This window comes from Oppia nitens, unplaced genomic scaffold, assembly GCF_028296485.1.
Source record: "Oppia nitens isolate AA-2021 unplaced genomic scaffold, nextdenovo-longstitch-racon4-pilon3 scaffold2_pilon_pilon_pilon, whole genome shotgun sequence".
Lineage (NCBI taxonomy): Eukaryota > Metazoa > Arthropoda > Arachnida > Sarcoptiformes > Oppiidae > Oppia > Oppia nitens.
This window is the reverse complement of record NW_026533210.1, coordinates 10,152,909-10,174,165: the sequence shown is the minus strand read 5'-3', so window position 1 is coordinate 10,174,165 and position 21,257 is coordinate 10,152,909. Positions and strand designations below refer to the sequence as shown.

General features: G+C 27.7%; 3 protein-coding genes and 1 non-coding gene across 4 annotated transcripts; 2 read left to right on the top strand and 2 right to left on the bottom strand.

Annotated features, from left to right (window-relative positions):
* Positions 1-184: 184 nt before the first annotated feature.
* On the top strand, positions 185-2,835 carry LOC128955006 (NADH-ubiquinone oxidoreductase 75 kDa subunit, mitochondrial-like). The gene is made up of 4 exons (XM_054300630.1): positions 185-553; positions 648-1,082; positions 1,164-2,161; positions 2,230-2,835. The coding sequence occupies exons 1-4, from the start codon at positions 199-201 to the stop codon at positions 2,728-2,730; spliced, it is 2,289 nt and encodes a 762-aa protein (XP_054156605.1). The 5' UTR covers positions 185-198; the 3' UTR covers positions 2,731-2,835.
* A 1,202-nt stretch (positions 2,836-4,037) lies between these two features.
* Positions 4,038-6,827, bottom strand: LOC128956096 (probable serine/threonine-protein kinase DDB_G0282963). The gene is made up of 4 exons (XM_054301779.1): positions 6,566-6,827; positions 6,370-6,469; positions 4,333-6,236; positions 4,038-4,234 (listed from the first exon to the last, which is right to left on the bottom strand). Exons 1-4 carry the CDS (start codon positions 6,693-6,695, stop codon positions 4,038-4,040), a joined length of 2,331 nt encoding a protein of 776 aa, XP_054157754.1. The 5' UTR covers positions 6,696-6,827.
* Positions 6,828-15,322: 8,495 nt separating this feature from the next.
* Trnad-guc (transfer RNA aspartic acid (anticodon GUC)) lies at positions 15,323-15,394 on the top strand. Its single transcript has one exon. It is a non-coding gene; the product is annotated as a tRNA-Asp (tRNA).
* A 1,937-nt stretch (positions 15,395-17,331) lies between these two features.
* LOC128955005 (X-ray repair cross-complementing protein 5-like) lies at positions 17,332-20,037 on the bottom strand. The gene is made up of 4 exons (XM_054300629.1): positions 19,931-20,037; positions 19,518-19,845; positions 19,241-19,415; positions 17,332-19,165 (listed from the first exon to the last, which is right to left on the bottom strand). Exons 1-4 carry the CDS (start codon positions 19,946-19,948, stop codon positions 17,374-17,376), a joined length of 2,313 nt encoding a protein of 770 aa, XP_054156604.1. The 5' UTR covers positions 19,949-20,037; the 3' UTR covers positions 17,332-17,373.
* Between the last annotated feature and the right edge of the window lie 1,220 nt (positions 20,038-21,257).

The window sequence follows — 21,257 nt, the reverse complement described above, 5'->3', positions numbered from 1 at the left end:
TAAAAATAACATAAATTTAATTAACTGTTTATTATTATTATTATTATTATTAATAGTCTATTATATATAGTATTAATCGATTGCAATGTTTTTAAATGATATATCATTTAAATAATATTTATTAATAATAATTGAATTGATTAGTGATTTATATAAATATATAATAAATAAAACATTTTTTTTTCGGTAAAATAAATAATGAATCGTTTGGTGGCCACCAAAGTATTGCACCGAATCGTTCACCAATGCGGCGGCCAATTGACTACTACTACGACAACAACAACCACTGGCTCGCGAGCCTTGTCCTCAGCGGCTGCACCGCCGCCACCACCACCGCCGGCCCCGAAAATGGTTGAAGTATTTGTCAACGATCGGCCAGTTATGGTCGAACCGGGTACTACCGTACTGGAGGCCTGTGCCCGAGTCGGTGTCGATATACCCAGATTTTGTTATCACGAACGTCTATCGGTGGCCGGCAATTGCCGTATGTGTCTCGTGGAGATTGAAAAAGCGGCCAAACCGGTAGCTTCGTGCGCTATGCCCGTAATGCCCGGTAAGTGTGGTGACCACACTGCTCCCACCCACCCGTGTGTTAATGTCCATCCAATTGATGGTTATCTCTCTCTCTCTCTTTAATCAATCGATAGGTTGGCGTATCAAAACCGACTCCGATATGACCAGAAAAGCCCGCGAAGGTGTTATGGAGTTTCTACTGCTCAACCATCCGCTTGATTGTCCCATCTGTGACCAGGGAGGCGAATGTGACCTTCAGGACCAATCGATGGCTTTCGGCTCCGATCGATCCCGACTGCAGATCCAATGGGACGACAAGCGGGCAGTCGAAGACAAAAATATCGGACCACTGGTCAAAACTATAATGACTCGGTGTATACACTGTACCCGTTGTGTCCGATTTATGAACGAAATTGCCGGTTGCGCCGATTTGGGTACCAGTGGTCGCGGAGCGGATATGCAAATCGGAACCTATCTACAAAATACGGCACTAGTATCGGAACTGTCGGGCAATATTGTCGACATATGTCCTGTCGGAGCTCTGACCAGCAAACCGTATACGTTTACCGGTAAGTTATAATTATCGATTTATACCCCCTCCCCCGTTATATAATTAATTTTTGTAATCCCGTAATCATAATCAAAAAAAGGCCGTCCGTGGGAATTACGACGTTTCGATTCAATCGACATTATGGACGCCGTCGGCTCTAATATATCTGTCTGCCAGCGATCGGGCGATTTTTTGCGTATCATTCCCCGACTGAACGAAGATGTCAACGAAGAATGGTTGGCCGATAAGTCCAGACACGCACCCGTTGATGGTCTCAAAGCTCAACGACTAACCGTTCCGATGGTCCGACCGTCGAGTGATTCGACTTTGCAGGAGTGCGACTGGGAGGACGCTCTCATATCGGTTGGCCAGGCTATCAATCACGTCGATCCCAGTCGTATTGTTGCCATTGTCGGGCCGCACACAGATGCCGAAACAATGGTAGCCATCAAAGATCTGGTCAATTCGTTGGGTTCGGAGAATGTATTTGTTCACACAGACACTCAATTAGATCCCAGTGCTCTACCCGGCAGTCAGGATCTAGATTTCCGCTATAACTATCTGTTCAATACGGGTATTGCCGACATTGAGAAAAGTGATTTCATACTACTGGTCGGTAGTAATCCCCGATTGGAGGCACCGATGGTCAACGCCCGCATACGTAAGTCGTGGCGCAATTCGTGGATCAACGATATAGCCCTAATCGGGCCGAAAGGTTTGGATCTGCTATACGATTACGACTGGTTAGGTGACGATATCAAGACATTGAAATCGGTGGCAAACGGCACACATCCGATCAGTAAAAAGTTGGCCTCAGCTAAGAAACCGATAATTATTTTGGGACAACAAATACTTCGTAGCAATAATGACAACTCAAATGCTTACGATTTAGTTAAACAAATAGCCGATAAACATCCTAACATTGAATTCAATATATTGCACTCAAACGCATCGCAAGTGGCCGCCTATGATCTGGGCCTAAGAAACGGATCCGAACTCAATCTGGAAGACAATGGAGAGCCGGCACTTGTTTGGCTGTTCGGTGTCGATGACAGTCAGCTGAAAATACCGCAAAACAATACTTTTCTTATATATCAAGTTTGTTGACCACAAGTTTTTTTTACTATTAACCGATAAATTAATTACCGGAAATCTTGTTATTTCAGGGACATACCGGCGAAATTGGTGCCAATAGGGCCGATGTTGTACTGCCCGGCGCCGCTTTTACCGAAAAACAATCGATTTATGTCAACCTGGAGGGCCGATCGCAGCAAACCTTAGCCGCCATAACGCCGCCGTCGATGGCCCGAATCGACTGGAAGATAGTACGGGCCGTATCCGAGATATGCAATCATACACTCGGCTACGACTCGTTGCTCGGTTTACGGCAACGAATGAAACAGTTGTCGCCGAATCTGGTCTACTGTAATGAAAATTTGAAAATAGATGCCATCCGACCACCATCGGGCGGACCAGTCTCACCGAAAGCGGCCAACGATTCGATACGGTTGCGGACAAAACTAGCGGATCTGTTAGACTATTATCAAACCGATGTCATCAGCCGTGCGTCGCCAACAATGGCTAAATGTGTGGTCGCTTTGCGTAAAGAGATCGATAAGAGAGGAGGAGCTGCTGATGAACGACAACAAACACAGTCATCCATATAATTAAAACAATAGGTGTTTTGGGCACTCAATTAGCTATTAATTAGATTTAAATTAAATTTTTTTTAAAAATTATTATTAAAAGTTTTATTTGAATTGTATTTGAATCGACAAATTTTTTTTTTTTTGAAAAATAATTGTATAAATTAATCCATATTTTATGTAGATTTTTGTTCGTTTGTTTGTTGACTACAATCAATAAATTATTATAATTATTAGGGTTTTTAAAAACATATAACATATAAAAACAAATTAAATAAATATTGTTATAATAAAACAGATATTTTACTAATTTAAATAAATTAATTAAAAGTAATATTATCAATAATATAATTTAATGAAATAATTGTTTGTTTTTTTGTAAATTATATATTTAGTTTTATTATTATTTAAGTTTCTTTTATTTGGGTGTTTATATTTATTACCTAGCTTATTTTATTTTTTTGATAAATATTAATTAAATTTACCGCAATATATAAAATTTTAAAAATTAATTAATAAATAGTAGTAATATTACTCATAAAATAAATTATCATAGATTGTATAATTATACTTGACTTATATTTTATAATACTAGATTTAATTGACAATTTTTTGCAAATTTTATATAAAATGTTAAAAGCATCAGGATTGAAATTTTTATTCAAGGTTACTTTTATTATTTTTTTATTTTATGGCATAAAATACAATACTTTTTTTAATAATAAAAATTTATTAACAGTTGACTTAAGTATTCAACGTTTAAATATTTTATATAAAATTTGCAAAAATTATCAGGGTTGAAATTTATTAATTAAATGATAAAAGTTTATAATACTATATTTCAACGATGAATAGTTAAGTCAACTATTAATTTAATTTTTTTTATTTAAAAAAGTATGCATATTATGCCCATTAAAAATTATTAATACTAACCTTGATTAATTTTCCACAAAAAACAATTATTACATAATAAAAACTATTTTAAATATTTAATTAAAAAGTTATTAATTAGTAGTAATTAATTTTAAAAATTTCAATAAACTTTTTTTTCATTTATAATAATAAATAACTTTTTTATTTATTTATTTTAAAATTCAATCGTAAATTCATTTAACTTACTATTAAATATAATAATTGTATATAAAATTAGAAAAAACATAAAAATAATTTATAATAAATCTTATAAAAAATGATATGTAATGGAAATGGTATACAAAAAATAAAATAAAATGATTTCTTAAAAAAATAATTTGTTAATTATTAGTGAAAAATAATTAAAAATATTTTTTTTCTCCTATAAAAAACATAATATAATTAATTATTTAATCCTAAAAATATTTATTATTCATATAAGGAATAATCGTTAGTCTAATGGTATCTTTGTTGGCAATTAGTTGATTGATACGCATAATGTTGGCCTCTTTAACCGATTCGCCGTCAATGGCCAGTATTTCGTCGCCAATTTCTAGGACACCGGTCAGACATTTCTGGGTTTCTTCGTCTTTCATTCGCGACACGAAAACACCTTCAGAGGAGACAATCAAAGAGATAGAGAGAGAGGAAGTGTTACAACAAAATCAAAATTACGGTACTTTTTTTATTTGGGTGATAAACAACACTAACCTTTGACCTGATTGACTGTTCCGCGGGCAACGAAAAAGCCGAACGGATGGCCAGTTTGGCGACGGATTTGGATTACTTGCGATGAATCCGAATTGAGTTTAATTAGTTCGCCCCAAACCCGGTTATTGTGGTCGCCGTCATTGTTACCCACAATGTTGTCTACCGTTGCCAATGATAAGCTCAGGTGTTTCGGTGACGACAACAACGTCGATGTCGTTGCTGATGATGGTATTGAAGAATTATTGTACCGTTGGTCCATCAATAAACTTCGGCGACTGTTTATTGCTTTATTAGTTGACTTACTATCCTTGTCGGGTGAGTTGACTTTGTTTGATGATCGACGCAAACTGATCCGGGATCGGATATTCTTGACAAACGATGGTGACCTATCGGCTGCTGCCGACCCCCGATGATGATGATGGTGTCGTTGGCTATCCATACCACCACCAGTGTTGAGGTTCATTCGGCTACCTTTCGGATCGCAATTAATCCGCAGATCCGATTGCGACTGACTTTTACTATTGTGTACTGTATTGATGGCCAACTGTTTCTGAAACTGTTTGTTGTCGGCTGCAGAGGATGATGAGTTGGACGCGGATGTCGATGATGTAAAGGCACGGCTGAATGCTGACTTAAATCGTTGGAGAAATGACTTTGATTTTGGCGATGCGGTGGTCAACGATGTTTTGTTGAGATCTATTTCACTGGTGGCACCTTTCAGTCGATTACGGAGTATACCTTTTTTCATGTCATCGCCGGCTGAATACGATTGACTGAATCGCTGGTCAGCCGCCGTAGCCGTCCGTTCGTCAAATGACCGGTTCATTACATCCGTAACCGGCAGTCCATTGATGTTGTCGTCACCACAGTTGGAGGTCATGTCCGGATAGATTTGATCGGCCGATATGTACGAACCTTTCGACGGACTGTTCATCGAATGGATTTTATGTATATCGTTGGGTATTGACCGCAAAAAACACGGCGGCTTCGGGTCAGAGGCAAAGCGATTGTTGTTGGCGCCGACGGCTACGGCAGACAACACATTAAACTCTTTGACATCAATGACATAGTCATCGTCAGTATGCCTGTCGATGTTGTTGTTGTTGCCGCCGCTGTTGATGGGACTGCTGTTCAGCCAACGATTTACATGACTATTGGGCGACTCGACTGTCGCCGAAGTTTTTGGCGTCTGACTTGTTGTCACTTTTGGTATATCTGTCGTCGGAAATATTGTCTCGTATAGGGTGTCCATTGTTTGGCCAAAATCGGCCGACTTGATGAACGCCGGCCGAGCGAAAGCATTGACCATCGATGACGACTCGAGCCGATCGGACATTCGCTTAATCTTATCGAGCGCTTCGTTACAATCGATTGGCGACGACTTTCGGTGGACAATATCTTCGAAAGTTTTACCACCACTTTTGACGCCACCGGCTTTTGATGACCACAAGTTCGGGTTATTATGTTTTTTCCGGTTGTCCAACGTATGGTATTTGGTATGTCTACCGCCAGCACCCGATTGGCGATTGTAACCGTTAGTCGGGTACTGATCTCTACCGTAGGTCGTAATCAGTAGTTCGTTGTCGTCGAATGATTCTTCACTTAAGTCGTTAGTATAGCACGCGTTGCACGAGTTGTTGGCCGTTACCGATGATCCCGATTGCGGCGCAAAGTGTCGACAATGACATGAAGGCAACAGACTTTTGTTATTATTATTATAAGACGACTCTTCATTTGATGGCAAACTGTTTTGGTTGTTGCGAAGGGTTTCAAACAATTTCTTACAAGACTTTCGCATATTTTGTTCAGAAAGCGGTAATTCGTCGTCAAATCTGACCCGTGGTTTGACTACTGAACCAACGCCGCCGTATGTATTCAACAACTGGTTTACCGATTGGTTGATCCTATTATTTGACGACAATTTTAATTTTAATTTCAATTGAAAATAAATTAATAATAAATATATTTTTTTAAATATAAGTACAAATAAATTATGATTTTTTTTTCTTCCGGAGACAACAAAAACTGAAGACTTACTTATCCTTAAGACTGTGATCTTCATCCGAGTTGGAAGCCGTGGAACCGATTCGCTTGTTTTTGCCAACAATGGCAACAATTCCCGAATCGTTATCACTTTCTGTGGTAATTAAAAATTAATATTATATTTATGATTAATAAATATATTTTTTTGTTTGAAAATATTTTTTATTTTTAAATTTTAGTTTATATATACCCGGAATCACTTGATCTGGCGATCCGTCCATTAGTTGCAAATCCAGTGAACTAGTGTTGACTTCTTCGCTGGTGGTGTTCATGTCGTCATCAGTGGTGGAGGAGTTGTTGGTGTTGTTGTTTGATGTCATGTTTGCTCTTAATTTGTGGATTTTTAATTTAAAAAAAATCAGATTTTTTAAAAATTGTGAAAAATAGTGAAATAATGACAATTAAATCAAATCCAATTAATCAATCTATCAATCAATCAATTAATTAAAACAAAAATTTATTGGAAAAAAACTAAGTCAACCACTTGTGGGCAAATCGATTGACTGACTGATTCAAACTATATTATAAAAACTTTTGATTTTGAGATTTTGGTCAACAATTTTTTTTCAATTTGTTATCGGGTTTTAAGTAGTAGTAGTCATGGGTTTATGTGATTTAAATAATAATTTTTAGAGATACATGTTTTCGACAAAATTAATAATAATAATAATTTTTGAATTTTTGATTTGAAATGTTTGTTTGCACTTTGATATCATATAAATATTGTATATGTAGTACAGTATATACATACCAGTGCAGGTGTTTTGCATTTAGTAGGCATATTAAACACCTGTATATATATATATATATTTAAAATTATAGATATATAAATTTACATATATATATACAGTAATAAAATTTTGCAATAGATAGACATATATATATATATACAGTATATATATATATATATGTAGATTAAGATTTAATCCTTATTTCACAATATAAGACATATATATTTCTTAATCTTTTTAATAATAATTATTATTATTATAATAAAGTGATTAACAATTTTTAGGACTAAATCAACTGTACAAATGTAATACTGTATATAAAACTATGTCATATGATGGATGAATAATAATTATAATATTTTAATAGTTTTATTTATATTTTTTTGGTAAAAATTATTATTAGCATAAAAATAACATTTATAAAAAAAACTAATTACAATATTTCCATGTATATATATATATAATTAATATAATAATTTTTTTTGACAATATATTCACAAAAAAAAATTGTCGCCAAAAAATTTTTTTTATTAAACAATTGAACAAATAATGTGTAATTATTGTCAGAAAATTAAAAAGTTATGTCGCATACAAACTAACTATTATTAACAAACAAACAAATATACATTATATATATATATATATATATATATATATATATATATATATATATATATATATATAATTGTATATTTTAATTGCAAACTAAACAAAACAACTATATTTAACATTTTCTATTAAATACACTATATATATATAGTAATTTAGATAATATACTAATTAGATTTATTAGAGAGAAAACAATTATTAGGATGTATTATAAAAAATTTTTCCCTAAAATAAACACATAATAATAATTTGTACACTAATTTATATACAGTATAATAATCATAGTATTACAGCATAACTAATATTTATTAAAAGTGATTGATTGTTAAGTAATAGTTATTGAAAAGAGTTAGTGAGTGTTGTTGTTGTTGTTGTTGTATATGACTGTCAAACAAAACATAAACATTGAAACAAATTAATAAAAAACTAAACTAAAACAGACATAAAAAACAATTATTTTGTTGATAATAAAAGTTTGAAATAAATAGTGCGTTAAACCATAAGAAAAATACTATGTTTTTCTTGTTTTATATATATATATATTATCGCATAAAATGATTTTTATTTCTCTTTATCTCTCTCTCTCTCTCTCTCTCTATCTCTCTCTCTCTTTCTTTAAGTTTGTTTTTTTTTGTTAATGACTTACCAGACAACAGGTAACTATAGGTATATATATATACGTATTCAATACATAGTATATACTGTAAGTGACATATAATATAGGGTTTTTGACTATAACTACTACCACTCTTGTTAGTAGCTATCATATCCATAGACATTATATTACAAAAAGCTTTATATTATAATAAATATATATAAAAAAAAGTTAACAGCAATTATTGCTTAAACAACAACTATCCCTATACTACTACAACTACTACTACTGACTACACTATTAACTACCAGTGCCAGTGATTGTCACCGGAAATACAGATTACGCTTTCAGGTGATTATGACCTCAGGGTCTAAATGTGTGTCTCGTTTGTCTCATTTTTTATTTAAGAAAAAAAATTATTTAATGACATATACTATAGTACTGTATATAATATATATATACAGTGTATATACATTGTATGATATCATACAATATAACAGACAAGTTGTATATAACATTTAATATATAATTTATTGTTTTAATACATGAGTTTTTTTTGTTTTAGATTTTTTTTGTGAAAAGAGATGAGAAGTCAATTATATCTCTCTCTCTCTCTCTCTCTCTCTCTCTCTCTCTCTCTCTCTCTCTCTCTCTTAAAAATTTTCTCACTCCTTCATTATATACTATTTATTACATTATAATATACTGTATTATAATATATTTTTTTAAGTGAATATCTAAATGGATATCTAGTTATCTAACTATGTATGATATTATATTATATTTAATGGTCATTCATTCGCTATTATATACAGTTATTAACATATATATATATGATTGGTATTTACCGTAAATTACATATATAATAAAATATTTACAATTGTATAGTCAATTATAATATTATTATTAATTTTTTGTTGTTGTTGAAAAAAAATATTGTCTATTGTTTTATATTGAAAAGCTCTCTCTCTCTCTCTCTCTCTCTCTCTCTCTCTCTCTCTCTCTCTCTCTCTCTCTCTCTCTTAATCGGTTTTTTCACCAATTGTTTGAAACCAATCATGAATTTTCACTTTTTTTTATGTTATTGTTGTTCAAAATAAAAGCACTTAAATTAAAAAATACATTATAACTTATATACAGTAATATATAGTGTATTAATAATAATATAATTTTTTTTTGCTAATAATCACTTTTATTTTAGATCATTGCTAAATAAATTGATGTTTTTTTTGTATAATTTTTGTTTTCCTGAAATATCCTCAAAAAAATTTTTTTGTGTTATGTAATAATTTTTTTTGTGTGTATATAAAAAATTATTTTACATCAAAGTTATTGATAAATTTATTTCAATACATACTTATTAAGGATTAATGTCATAATACTTATTATATATATATATATATATAAACTTATTAGTATTTAATATCAAATATAATAAATAGATATTATTGATGTAAATGTTAAAAATGTTATATAAAATATTTACTTTTAATATTTTTAAAAAAAATTAACTATAAAATACATTTTTGATACTCCACTTAAAGATTAGTTATTTAATAAATAAATAAATTAGTTTTTATCAAAAATTAAATCTAGAAATAATATATATTTTTTTTAAAATCAAACAAAAATTCAATAATAATTATAACATATATATAGTAAGCTGGCTAAATATTATCTAAATAGCATAAATAAATAATTTTTTTTAAAAATAAATAAATAAATACCACACACATGACTAACTTTATTTATTTATTTATTTATTTTGCTAATAATTATTTACCAAAATATTATCTAATATTTATTGATTTTTTGTTGTATAAAATTCAAAAAAAAAAATTATTTAATTATTTTTTTTGTGAAACATTTGACTGGTGATGATGATGATACATCAAAAAATAAAATAGGGGCATTTAATTTTAAGTTTAATAACTATTATATTATATATATAAAGTTATGATGGTTAAATAATTTTTTTATAAATATACTGTATATTTATATATTATAAATCATTTAAAAAAAAAATTATAATTATTAAGTCATTCAAACAAAATAATAATAATAATAATAATGTTACTATAAATTAACAACTTAGTGGTCATCAAAAACAAAATTATTATTTAATTTTTTTTTTTAATATAAATTATTAGTTTTGTTATTTTGTAGTTACGGTTAATGCATAATCACATATATAATGATTATATGATATATATATATATATTATGTTTAAATACTATTATATATATAATATATAAAACTAGTGTCAATGACCCCCTCTTTTAAATTATATATATATATATATATATATATATATATATATTAATTTATATAATGTACCCCACAAAAAAATGGTAGTTATTTTAGTAATTTTTTAATTATATGGTCACTTGGATATTTATAATCACGATTAAATTAAATTGTGTTTTTATTTTTCAATTATTATTTTCAGATATATTTTTTGTTGTAATAAAAATAAAATACTTAATAGATTGACGACAACAACAACAAAACAAATTGGGAAAAAAAACTTTTATATGATATGTTGTACTGTATATTATATTTAGTAATTATCACATTAAAAATATTTCTATTAATAAATTGCATTTTTTAGATATACAACAATAATGGGTTATATTTTGTTTAATCTATATAAAAACTATATACTTATATAATATACAATTAAACTATAATATATTATATAAACTGTACATAACTAAACAACAATAATCAAAAATCGCATCAAACAATTTGTGGTAACATTTTTTGTTTGTTTTGTTGTTATTTTAATGATAATTAAATTTAATGATAACTTTTTTTTTGTTTGTGTGTTTGAACAGGATTTTGTGTCCAAACATTTTTTGTTTAAAAAAAATTATAAATTTGTTTTTTTTCAGACATAGAGAGAGAGAGAGGAAAGCGTATCGAAATATTTCACGTGTTTTCATACAATTAGCCATAAAATTATTTTTTTTAAAAACTTTTTAAAAACTTTTTAATGAAATTAGCGATATATTACACAACAACTAACTACTGGCATATTTTCTTTGAGAGAGAGATAATCTTTTATTGCAAACAAAATATTACATAATATAAGTGCATATATATTGTATACTAGTTTCTTAGATACTCAAGTAATACATCAAAGAGAGAGAGAGAGAGAGAGAGAGAGAGAGAGAGTACTGAAACTATTGAAATGCATGGAAAGTATGCCTTCAAATAATTATAAGATCGTGAGTGGGAGTGAAGTGAACTGTTAAAGTAGCTCAGGTATGGCATATCTTCATCATTGGTGGTCAATCATCTCTCATGGATGTATAGTACAGTAGATATACAGTGTATAGTAATGATAATAATAATACATGTAATCATAATAATGATTATCCACGACTTAGACTTATATATATAATGTATATACAGTACATACCTGTAGTTTTAGTACAACAAAAACAACAATAATAACAATAACAATAATAAAATACAGTAAATAACTTTATCTATCTTTCTTTAAAATCTACAACAAAAATTTCTATAATATTATTTTTGAAAATTGTTTTCTGTCAACAATAATATAGAGATATTAAGAGAGAGAGAGAGAGAGAGAGAGAGAGAGAGAGAGAGAGAGAGAGAGAGAGAGAGAGAGAGAGAGAGAAATGTTTAAATAAATATTTATCAAATATTACTTAAGAAAATATTTTTTAAAGATATATAATAGTTATTATGATTTTAGGGGAAAAAATATTTATTATTATTATTTTTTAAAAAACATTATTATATAGATTTGTTTGGATTAGAGAGTAATTTCTTATTTTTATTGTTAATGTTATTATAAAGTTATCTTTTTTATTGTGAATACAAATTATAGGATTTATGATATTTATATGTATTAACTAAATTATACAGTATTTAATATTTATTATCATCAGATTATAGATATATACAAACAAAAAAAACAACTAAATTGCTTAATATTTTTAAAAAAATACTACAAAAATATTTTTCAAATAAATATTGTGAAATTATTTTTATTTAATAATAATAATCAATAATTTTCAATAACACTAAATTCAATACTAAATACTATTAATTATATATATTTGTATAATTATTGTATAATGCAATAGCCTATTGAATATTAATGTATCCCCAATTATATTCACTATATATTTATATATTTAATATTAAAAAAGTATGTTAAATGTTTAAAAATAGTTGTAATAAATTTATATAATATTTATTTTAAAACTTTTAATATGATTTTAATTGATAGTTATTGTATTAAAAAAAATTACTAACTAATTAAATATATTAAACAAAACACACACACAATACAGTGATGATTAATATTATTTATAATAATAACAATAAATATTAATAGTCAAGGTTTTGCACACACAAACAAATTAATTATTTATAAAAAAATTATAATAATTATAATTATTATTAAATACTTACAGTTAAATATATGTAAAAAGTTTTTTTTTAAAACAAAAGTTTTCCTTCAGATATATCCAGCAGAAAATATTTAATACAATTTCAATGAACTAATTATTATTATTATTATTATTATCAGTGATTTTTTTATGAATAAATAAATCATTTAACAAATTATTGAGACACTCAACACACATACACACAAAAACAGGACAATTATTATCAAATAAAAAAATAAAAATAAAATTAATTGATAGTAAAAAAAACCAAAATTAAAAATTCATTATTAGTAGGTTAACAACATTGAAATATTATTTGTGTGTATCTAATAATCATATCACAAATCAAATATTATTATTATTATTATTATTATTACTGTATTTTATAATTTGTTGTTACAAATTATATTTTAGTTTTTTTTCAAAATCAAATCAAAATCAAATAATATATTATATTTGTCACATAAATTATTTTTTTGTTTTTTTTATTAGAAAAAAATACGTGCCGTTTTGTTATAAAAATAAAATATAACTTATTTTTATCTATTTATATATATATTAAAAAAATAATAATATTATAAAATTACAATTTTTAAGGTCACACTACTAATACCCAACAAAAAAATATTATATTAATATATGAAAATTTATATCGATATTCACACAAAATATTATTATTTTGTTTAAATGTTTATATAAAACATTTTTTTCTTCAAAAAACAACAAAATAAAATTCACAAAACATGTCAACACATGATTTTTGTTGTGTTGAAAATTTATAAATTAAGTTAATTTAATTCAACTAAAAAAAAAATTAATAAAAATTTATGATAATTAATGCACAATATATATATTGAAATATAACTGTTAAAAAAATTTTGTTTAGTGATTGATTGATATGATAGTGATTTATTCATACAATGTATTTAAGTGAAACAACTTTTTTTTTTATTTTTATTGGTTTTGTGGTTAATATAAATATAAAAATATTTATATATATATATAGTTTATGTCATAATAATATCATCAACAAAAATTATTGATACATCATATTGATGTATATATAAATAGTTTTCAACAACAAAAAATAATAATTTCACAAATATATATACACTTAGAAAAAAAAAGTGAAAACTGTTAGTTCCCAGTAGTGATATTGAGAGGGGAACTGTATGTACGGTAGTAGTAGTGGTTGGTCTATCAAACCAATTGTTTTTTCACACACAGATTTATACTACAGATATATATATATAAATGTTTAGCCGTTTTTATGCCACAAATATTACAGTATTACTGTCGTAATCATTGCATACACACATAGAGAGAGACAAACACTACTACATGTGAGCTCAGGTTAGAGATGAGGAGAGTCTGTAACTACACCTGTAATCAAATGCAAAGTTTGCAAAATAAAAATAAAAAGTTTTTTTTTCAAATATATTATTATTATTATTATTATTTATTACACACAGAGAGAGAGAAACAGGTTTTGATGCGTTAAGAGAGGGATCTCTCTCTCTCTCTCTCTCTCTCTCTCTCTCTCTCTCTCTCTCTCTCTCTCTCTCTCTCTAATAGGGGTTACAAAAATAATAATAAATGGTATATTTTGTATACAATTTTATAGTATATATATTCAATACTTTACTAATACTACTGACTGACTGACTGGCGGCGATTCCCAGCACTTGTATTGAATAAAACAACAAAATAAAAAAAGTTTATATACATGTAGTTCCCATACATTTTGCATAAGTGTGTGCACTTTCAATACAAAAAAAAATTATTATTAATAATAATATTAATATTAATATGCCATACAATTGAATAAATATTCAAACAGACAATACATGTATCAACAATAATAATATTATTATTTGTATATACAGTTCAAAATAAAAACTATTAGTAAAAATGTTTGGCACAGAAATCATATACTTTTTTCAAACAAAAAAAAATCAGACAATAAGTTAATTAAACAATAAATAAAATAAAATTTATAAAAATTTTAGTTTTTTTTTAATACATTAATTCACTTTAATATAAGTATACTTATACTGTATTTATATATATAATCTATTGTAGTATTACTGTAATGTGAATCACATTATTATTATTATTATTATTATTATTGTATTATGTGATCATCAATTGACACACAATTTACTAGTACTGGTATATACTGTATATAACACATTATAAAACATAATAACAATATATTTTATATGTCAATCATTGATCAACTTTTCATTAGTGTTTTATTTAAAAAAAAAATTTTTTTTGTTAAAATAAAATACATTTAATCGAAAACTTATTTTAAACTTTTTTTTTTTAAAAAACATTAAGTTTAAGTTTTAAAAATTTCCTTAATTTATTATACACTTAAAACAATATAGAAATTATTTTTAGAAATTATTATATGTGTTAAATAAATTAAATATAATTTTTGTTGTTGTATTAAAAATTAATTTTTTAAATTTTAAAAAAAATGTATATTATATACATGTATAATTAAATAAAACTTACATAGTATAAAATTGCTAAAATTGATCAAGCTCCAATTATACTAGAAATAGTTCATTGAATCTTCAGTAGTATAGTGGTTAGTATCCCCGCCTGTCACGCGGGAGACCGGGGTTCGATTCCCCGCTGGAGAGTATTTTTTTGTGTGACATATAATGATTTTTTTTAATAAATAAGTAATTTTTAATATAATAATAATACTAATAATATAATCATAAGTTATATGATTCATAACTAAAATATTTAATATATATATATATTTAAACCTTTACTGTATATAACACACACACACACATTGAATGACTATTAATATTTAACAAAAATAATTTCAAATATGTATATAATATATAGTGTATAAACTTTTATATATATATATACCATTGATATATCATATTTCATGGTATTTATTATTATTATTATTATTGAAATATAATATAATATATATACAGTATATATATTCAATTAATTCAATGTACTGTATAATTGAATAATAACAATAGTATAATAATAATAATAATAAATATTATAATACATTGACTCTACTAACAAGATATGTAGACTATTTTAATTATTATAATGATTTTTAATGAGATATTACACATAGATATTATTATTATTATTACATAATTAAAAAAAATAAATAAATTCAATTACCGTATAATACTGTAATACATTAATTCATAAAAAAAAACATATACACAAAGTTTATGTCATAAACCATATTATTATTATTTAATATTATTTGACTTTCAATACCCATTCCTAATGAGTGATGAGTGAAATACTGAGAGTTTTATAATACATTTTTGTTGTTTTGTTGAGATAACCTATTATATCATTGTTTGTTTGACACATATTTCCCATATATTTTTTTCTATCAAATTTCATAGTCCTATATACGGTACACTGTTATTGTTGTTTATTAGTATTATTATTCAATATATATATATATATATATATATATATATATATATATTAAATATTTATTCAAATTTAAATGATAATAAATTTTTTATCATTTATATTATATTAATTATACTGCTATTATAAAACATATACAACAAAAACAAGCGTACAATTAGTATCAAAAAATTAAACTAAATATTTTTACGGTTTATCAAACTTTATATCTCTATTTATTTAATTTTATTTATTAAATTTATACTAATATATATAATTCAAGCGATAATTTCAAATGCTTCAAAGCATTTTAAACCAACAATATATATATATATTGATATAACTAACTTTAAATGATATCTCATTATAATATTACAGTAATAATAATTTTGTTGTTGTTTTATATTTTTAATCTTTTTTTTTAAAAATAATATAATATATATTATATTATTTGATAACAATAGTTAACAAACTTATCGTATTATTATTATTATATAAAATAAATATTTACTGTATTTATCATGCATTCAATCAACGAAAAAACAACACTACATAACAACAAAATACTAAAATTTAGAAAAAAAATGTTTTATATTTTTTTTATACAATTATTCTGGTTCTTGATTGACAACCATATCATCTTTGGTTTAAATAAAAAAATTTTTTTGTATATAATTATCGGTCATCTCTTTTCATGGCTGTTACCACTACTGCCGGAACAGTTAGTTAAATAGAGAGAGAGAGAGAGAGAGAGAGAGAGAGAGAGAGAGAGAGAGAGAGAGATTAATGTCTAAGACTTTTGATGGACAACAAATGATACAAAAAAATAAAACAAAAAAAATAAATCTTAATTTGTTTCGCACAACAAAAAAATATTTAGGAAACGAAAAAAATTTTTGGGAAAACTTTCACAAATTTTTTTGCCGAAACTTTTTTTTTATAAATCGAATTATTTATTAATTAATTTAATTATAAATCAATAATAATAATAATAATATAATTATAAATTTTGGTGAATTGAAATAATATTTTTTGTTTTATTTATTTATTTTCAAATGTTATATATATTTAATATGATGATCACTAACAAACTTTTATTATTATTATTATTATTATTGTATAAAATATATAAATTTATTCAATCATGCATTTAATATGACATCAAAAAAATATATAGATATTAAACAAACTTTAATTTATACCTTAAATACAATTATTGTGGTTCTTGTTTGACAACTATGGGTTTGTTATCTTCATTATCATCGGCGGATAAATTGGTATAATTATCGGCCATTTCTTGGCTGATATCGCTATCGGAACAGTCGTTCATTGAGATCAATGTTAGCTCTTTTGCTAATAAATAATACCAGAAATCTGTTCCGCGAAACGATTTAACCGATGTTAACATCAATTGATTAAATGATTTACTTTGCGAATACATAAGCGATAGTTTGCGATAAAAGTCTAATAAATCGACAATTTGTTCACAATTTGCGTCAACAGTGTTGCGATCGGCGAACAACTCATTCAATTGATTGTCCAGTTTTTTGGATACATTTTCAAACGGTTCCCGATTATCAATCATACCGTCAATATTGGACATAATATTGGCAGCAATTTTATTGTCCTCATCGGTAGATATCTTAACTCTTTTGATATCTGGCTGTAAATCATCGATTGATTGTTGCGATGAAATACTATCCAATTTTTGTTTGTTTGCAGACTTTATGGAATTGAGTGGAAATTTTTGGGAAATATTTACTAAATTTTCGATAGATTTTTGTCGATTTTTTCGTGGAATTTCAATACAATTTCTTAAACTATCAGACATTTGTGGCATTTCAGTTGATTTTGTTGTACCATAGAGTTGCCGATGATATAGACATTGAAACCAATACTGATTTTGTGGATTATATATGGATTCTGTTAGCAATGCTTCGCTAGGATTACCATCGTCTTCATCGATGCCGGCAGTCATCAAATCCATACTATCAATCAAACCGTCAACAGCTGCCAATTGATCATCAGTGGGACTAAATCGGGGTTTACTATACAACGATGGAAACGAATAATGTCTAACATCTTCATCAAAGGGTAACTGAGTGAACACCAGAAACATATTGTCGTCGTCGCCGTTGCCTTCGTTGTTGCTTTCGATGAGTGGCATTAGATAACCCATCTGTGGACTGGATCTGTCGCTCCAATTGTACCGAACAATGGCCACCGATTGCATATCAAGCAATGCCGCTACCAATGTCTGAAATACTAGTCGATGATTGTGTTTTTTTGGTCGCGGATCAGCAAACAGATACCAACTTTTTTGGCCCATTCGATAAGTTATATCAATATCATTGACGGACGCAAAGCCCAGAATACGCATACCTTTCTGATTGTTGGTGTAATCAAATGATTTCTTGTCGTCGTCACTGAACGGAACCAATGTCTGTCCATATTTATGAGCGTATATTACTTCTTCTTTTTCAATGTTTTTGATGGTACCATCAATAGCTGATTGATAGATAGTTCCCGATTCTACTGCTTGATCACCAGTACTGTTGTTTTGATTGTCAACTATCAACTGAATCTGACCATCAATGGTAGCTAAACTAGGTTTAACATCAACTGTATCATTGGTGTCCATTGATGATGATATGATTGCCGATGTTGTGGCACCCGATTCGATGGCCGCAGGAAGTGTCTCCTGTTGTTGTGGAGGTTTGAATATAACGATTCCTGTTTTCTTTTTAAACTGTTGCGCTTTCATCAGTGCACCAATAGGTATGTTCAATGCGTTCAAACCTTTTCCCAATTCAAGTGTCGAATACCAGGCCGCGGGTGTAGTCTTTTTACCGACAAAATGACTGAACTGATGGACAGCCTTACGTAGTTGATAGTAGTAACCAATATCTTGTTCTTCGATATACTCCATCAGTTTCAAGGCTTTTAGTTGACATTTGGACAGTTGTTTTGGCGGAACAGTTGAAGAACTCGGTATGAAATCGCATCTAATAATTATAATTAAGACAACAATTTCAAGACATTTCAATCAATTGATTGAATCCAAAGGATATTATACATACATAACAATTAGTTGAATATCAAATCGTTTCAATTGGTAACCGATTTGATGGACAAAACGTTTGTAATCTTCATCAGTAAATGTGGAAAAGTTTGTCAATAATGCTATCTTTTTTTCGGTAAACTTTTTCTCGGTTTCAACTAACTGTCTGATGGCCAGACCTAACACATCCATCACTAATATCATTATAAATGATAGATCAGATCAATTGAAAACAACAACAATAATAATACAAAACTATCGGTTAAATCGGTTAATCAATTGTTTGCGAAACTAACCGTTAGACGGGCTCGCGCTTGAATTATGGTCACGCAATGGACCGCAAATGTGTGTCAATAGTGTAAAGTCCGGCTGAGATAAACTGTTGAACAATCGATAGCCATTGCCGGCGGCAGCGGCGGCCGTCGAAAACTCGATCAATTGGTACTCGTTTTTGGATTCGGCAAATATCTTCTGCCGGATAATATTTTCCAGACATTCAACAGATAATTGGTATTGTGTTTGACGGCCACTATTACCGTCATCGGCGGCGTCGGCGTCATCGGTGCCGTCAGTACTTTCGGCGGACATCGCGCGCCAACAATCGATGGCCAATACGATGGCCTCCTGTTTGTTCAGATGGGATCAAAAACAGATGATGGGATCAAATCAATCAATCAATTAAATTCAATTAATTTTAATTATCACTTACTTTAGCGTTTCGGGACATGTCTTCAAAAAAAAAAAAAATTTAAGTTTTATTTAAAATTAATTTTTTTTCTTCAAAACCACTGTTTGTTTGTTTGATTACTACTAATACTGTAATAATAATAATAATAATAATAATAACATTTCAACAAAAAAATTACTACTATTTTATATTTAGTGATGAAATAATTGAATACATTAGAGGGTGGTTCACATATTACGTCAGCACTTGAGGGGAGGGGGGTTGGCTAAAGGGAACGAGAGAGAGGGGAGGGGTAGAGACTTTCAGAACGTTCGCATTTAGATATTTTATTTTTTGTGGTGGTGGGGGTGGGAGGGGGAGTTAGCGGTTAGGAACATGCAATTGCAAACATAGGGGAGGAAGGGGGTCTAGATTTCTTAAAAAGTGCGAACGTAATATGTTAATCGTTTCTTATTATTATTATATTATAGCAAACATTGCGTACAACATATGAAATACAATAATAATTTATGTTTCAATTGTAGCGCTTAAGTGAAGGGGTAGTCAATAACTTAATAATATATTATTTACTATAAAACTAAAATTCCCTATTATCTAGTAATTCCCTCTCTCAAGATTATTGTACTATATTAAATTTAGTGATTTTTAAAAAAATATATGTAAAGTATAAACACTTTATGTTTGAAAATAACTTTAAAATATCTATATTTCACTAAAATATAGCAATAATTTAATTATCAAATAGACTTAAATTTAGCATTTTTGCAATTTATAGAAACTATTCACTTTCTATATGTTTATTACTTTTCAAATAACTGCCGACTATTTTATGGGTCAAGTATTGCCTAAAATCTCTATATAAGTGTCAGCACTGACCTTACATTTTATGCTTAGATATACCTGTGCTTCACGACTGCAACATATAAACTAAATTGTAATACAATTTCGTATTAAAATAAAATGTTTTAATAAAAATAAAATTAGTTTTTTTTTTAATCTATTGGTGCGTCAAATGAGTAAATGCCGTAAAATTCAACTAATGTTTTACATATATATATATATTTATTTAATCAATATAATATTACAATTTTGTTTTAAATATTTTAATATATTTTAATATTAATTTAATTAGATAAAATATTTAAAATTCCGGGGAAAATTTTGAGGAATTTTATTTTTTTGGGTAAAACTTTCCGTTCCTTGATTAGATTGTCCGAACACTAGTAGTGTACAGTACAGACAGTATACAATGTACAATAAAAATAATATTTATTTTGAAAATGTTTTATTATTAATTTTACTATAAATTTAATGTGAATTAAATTTATTTATTAATTATTATTATTAT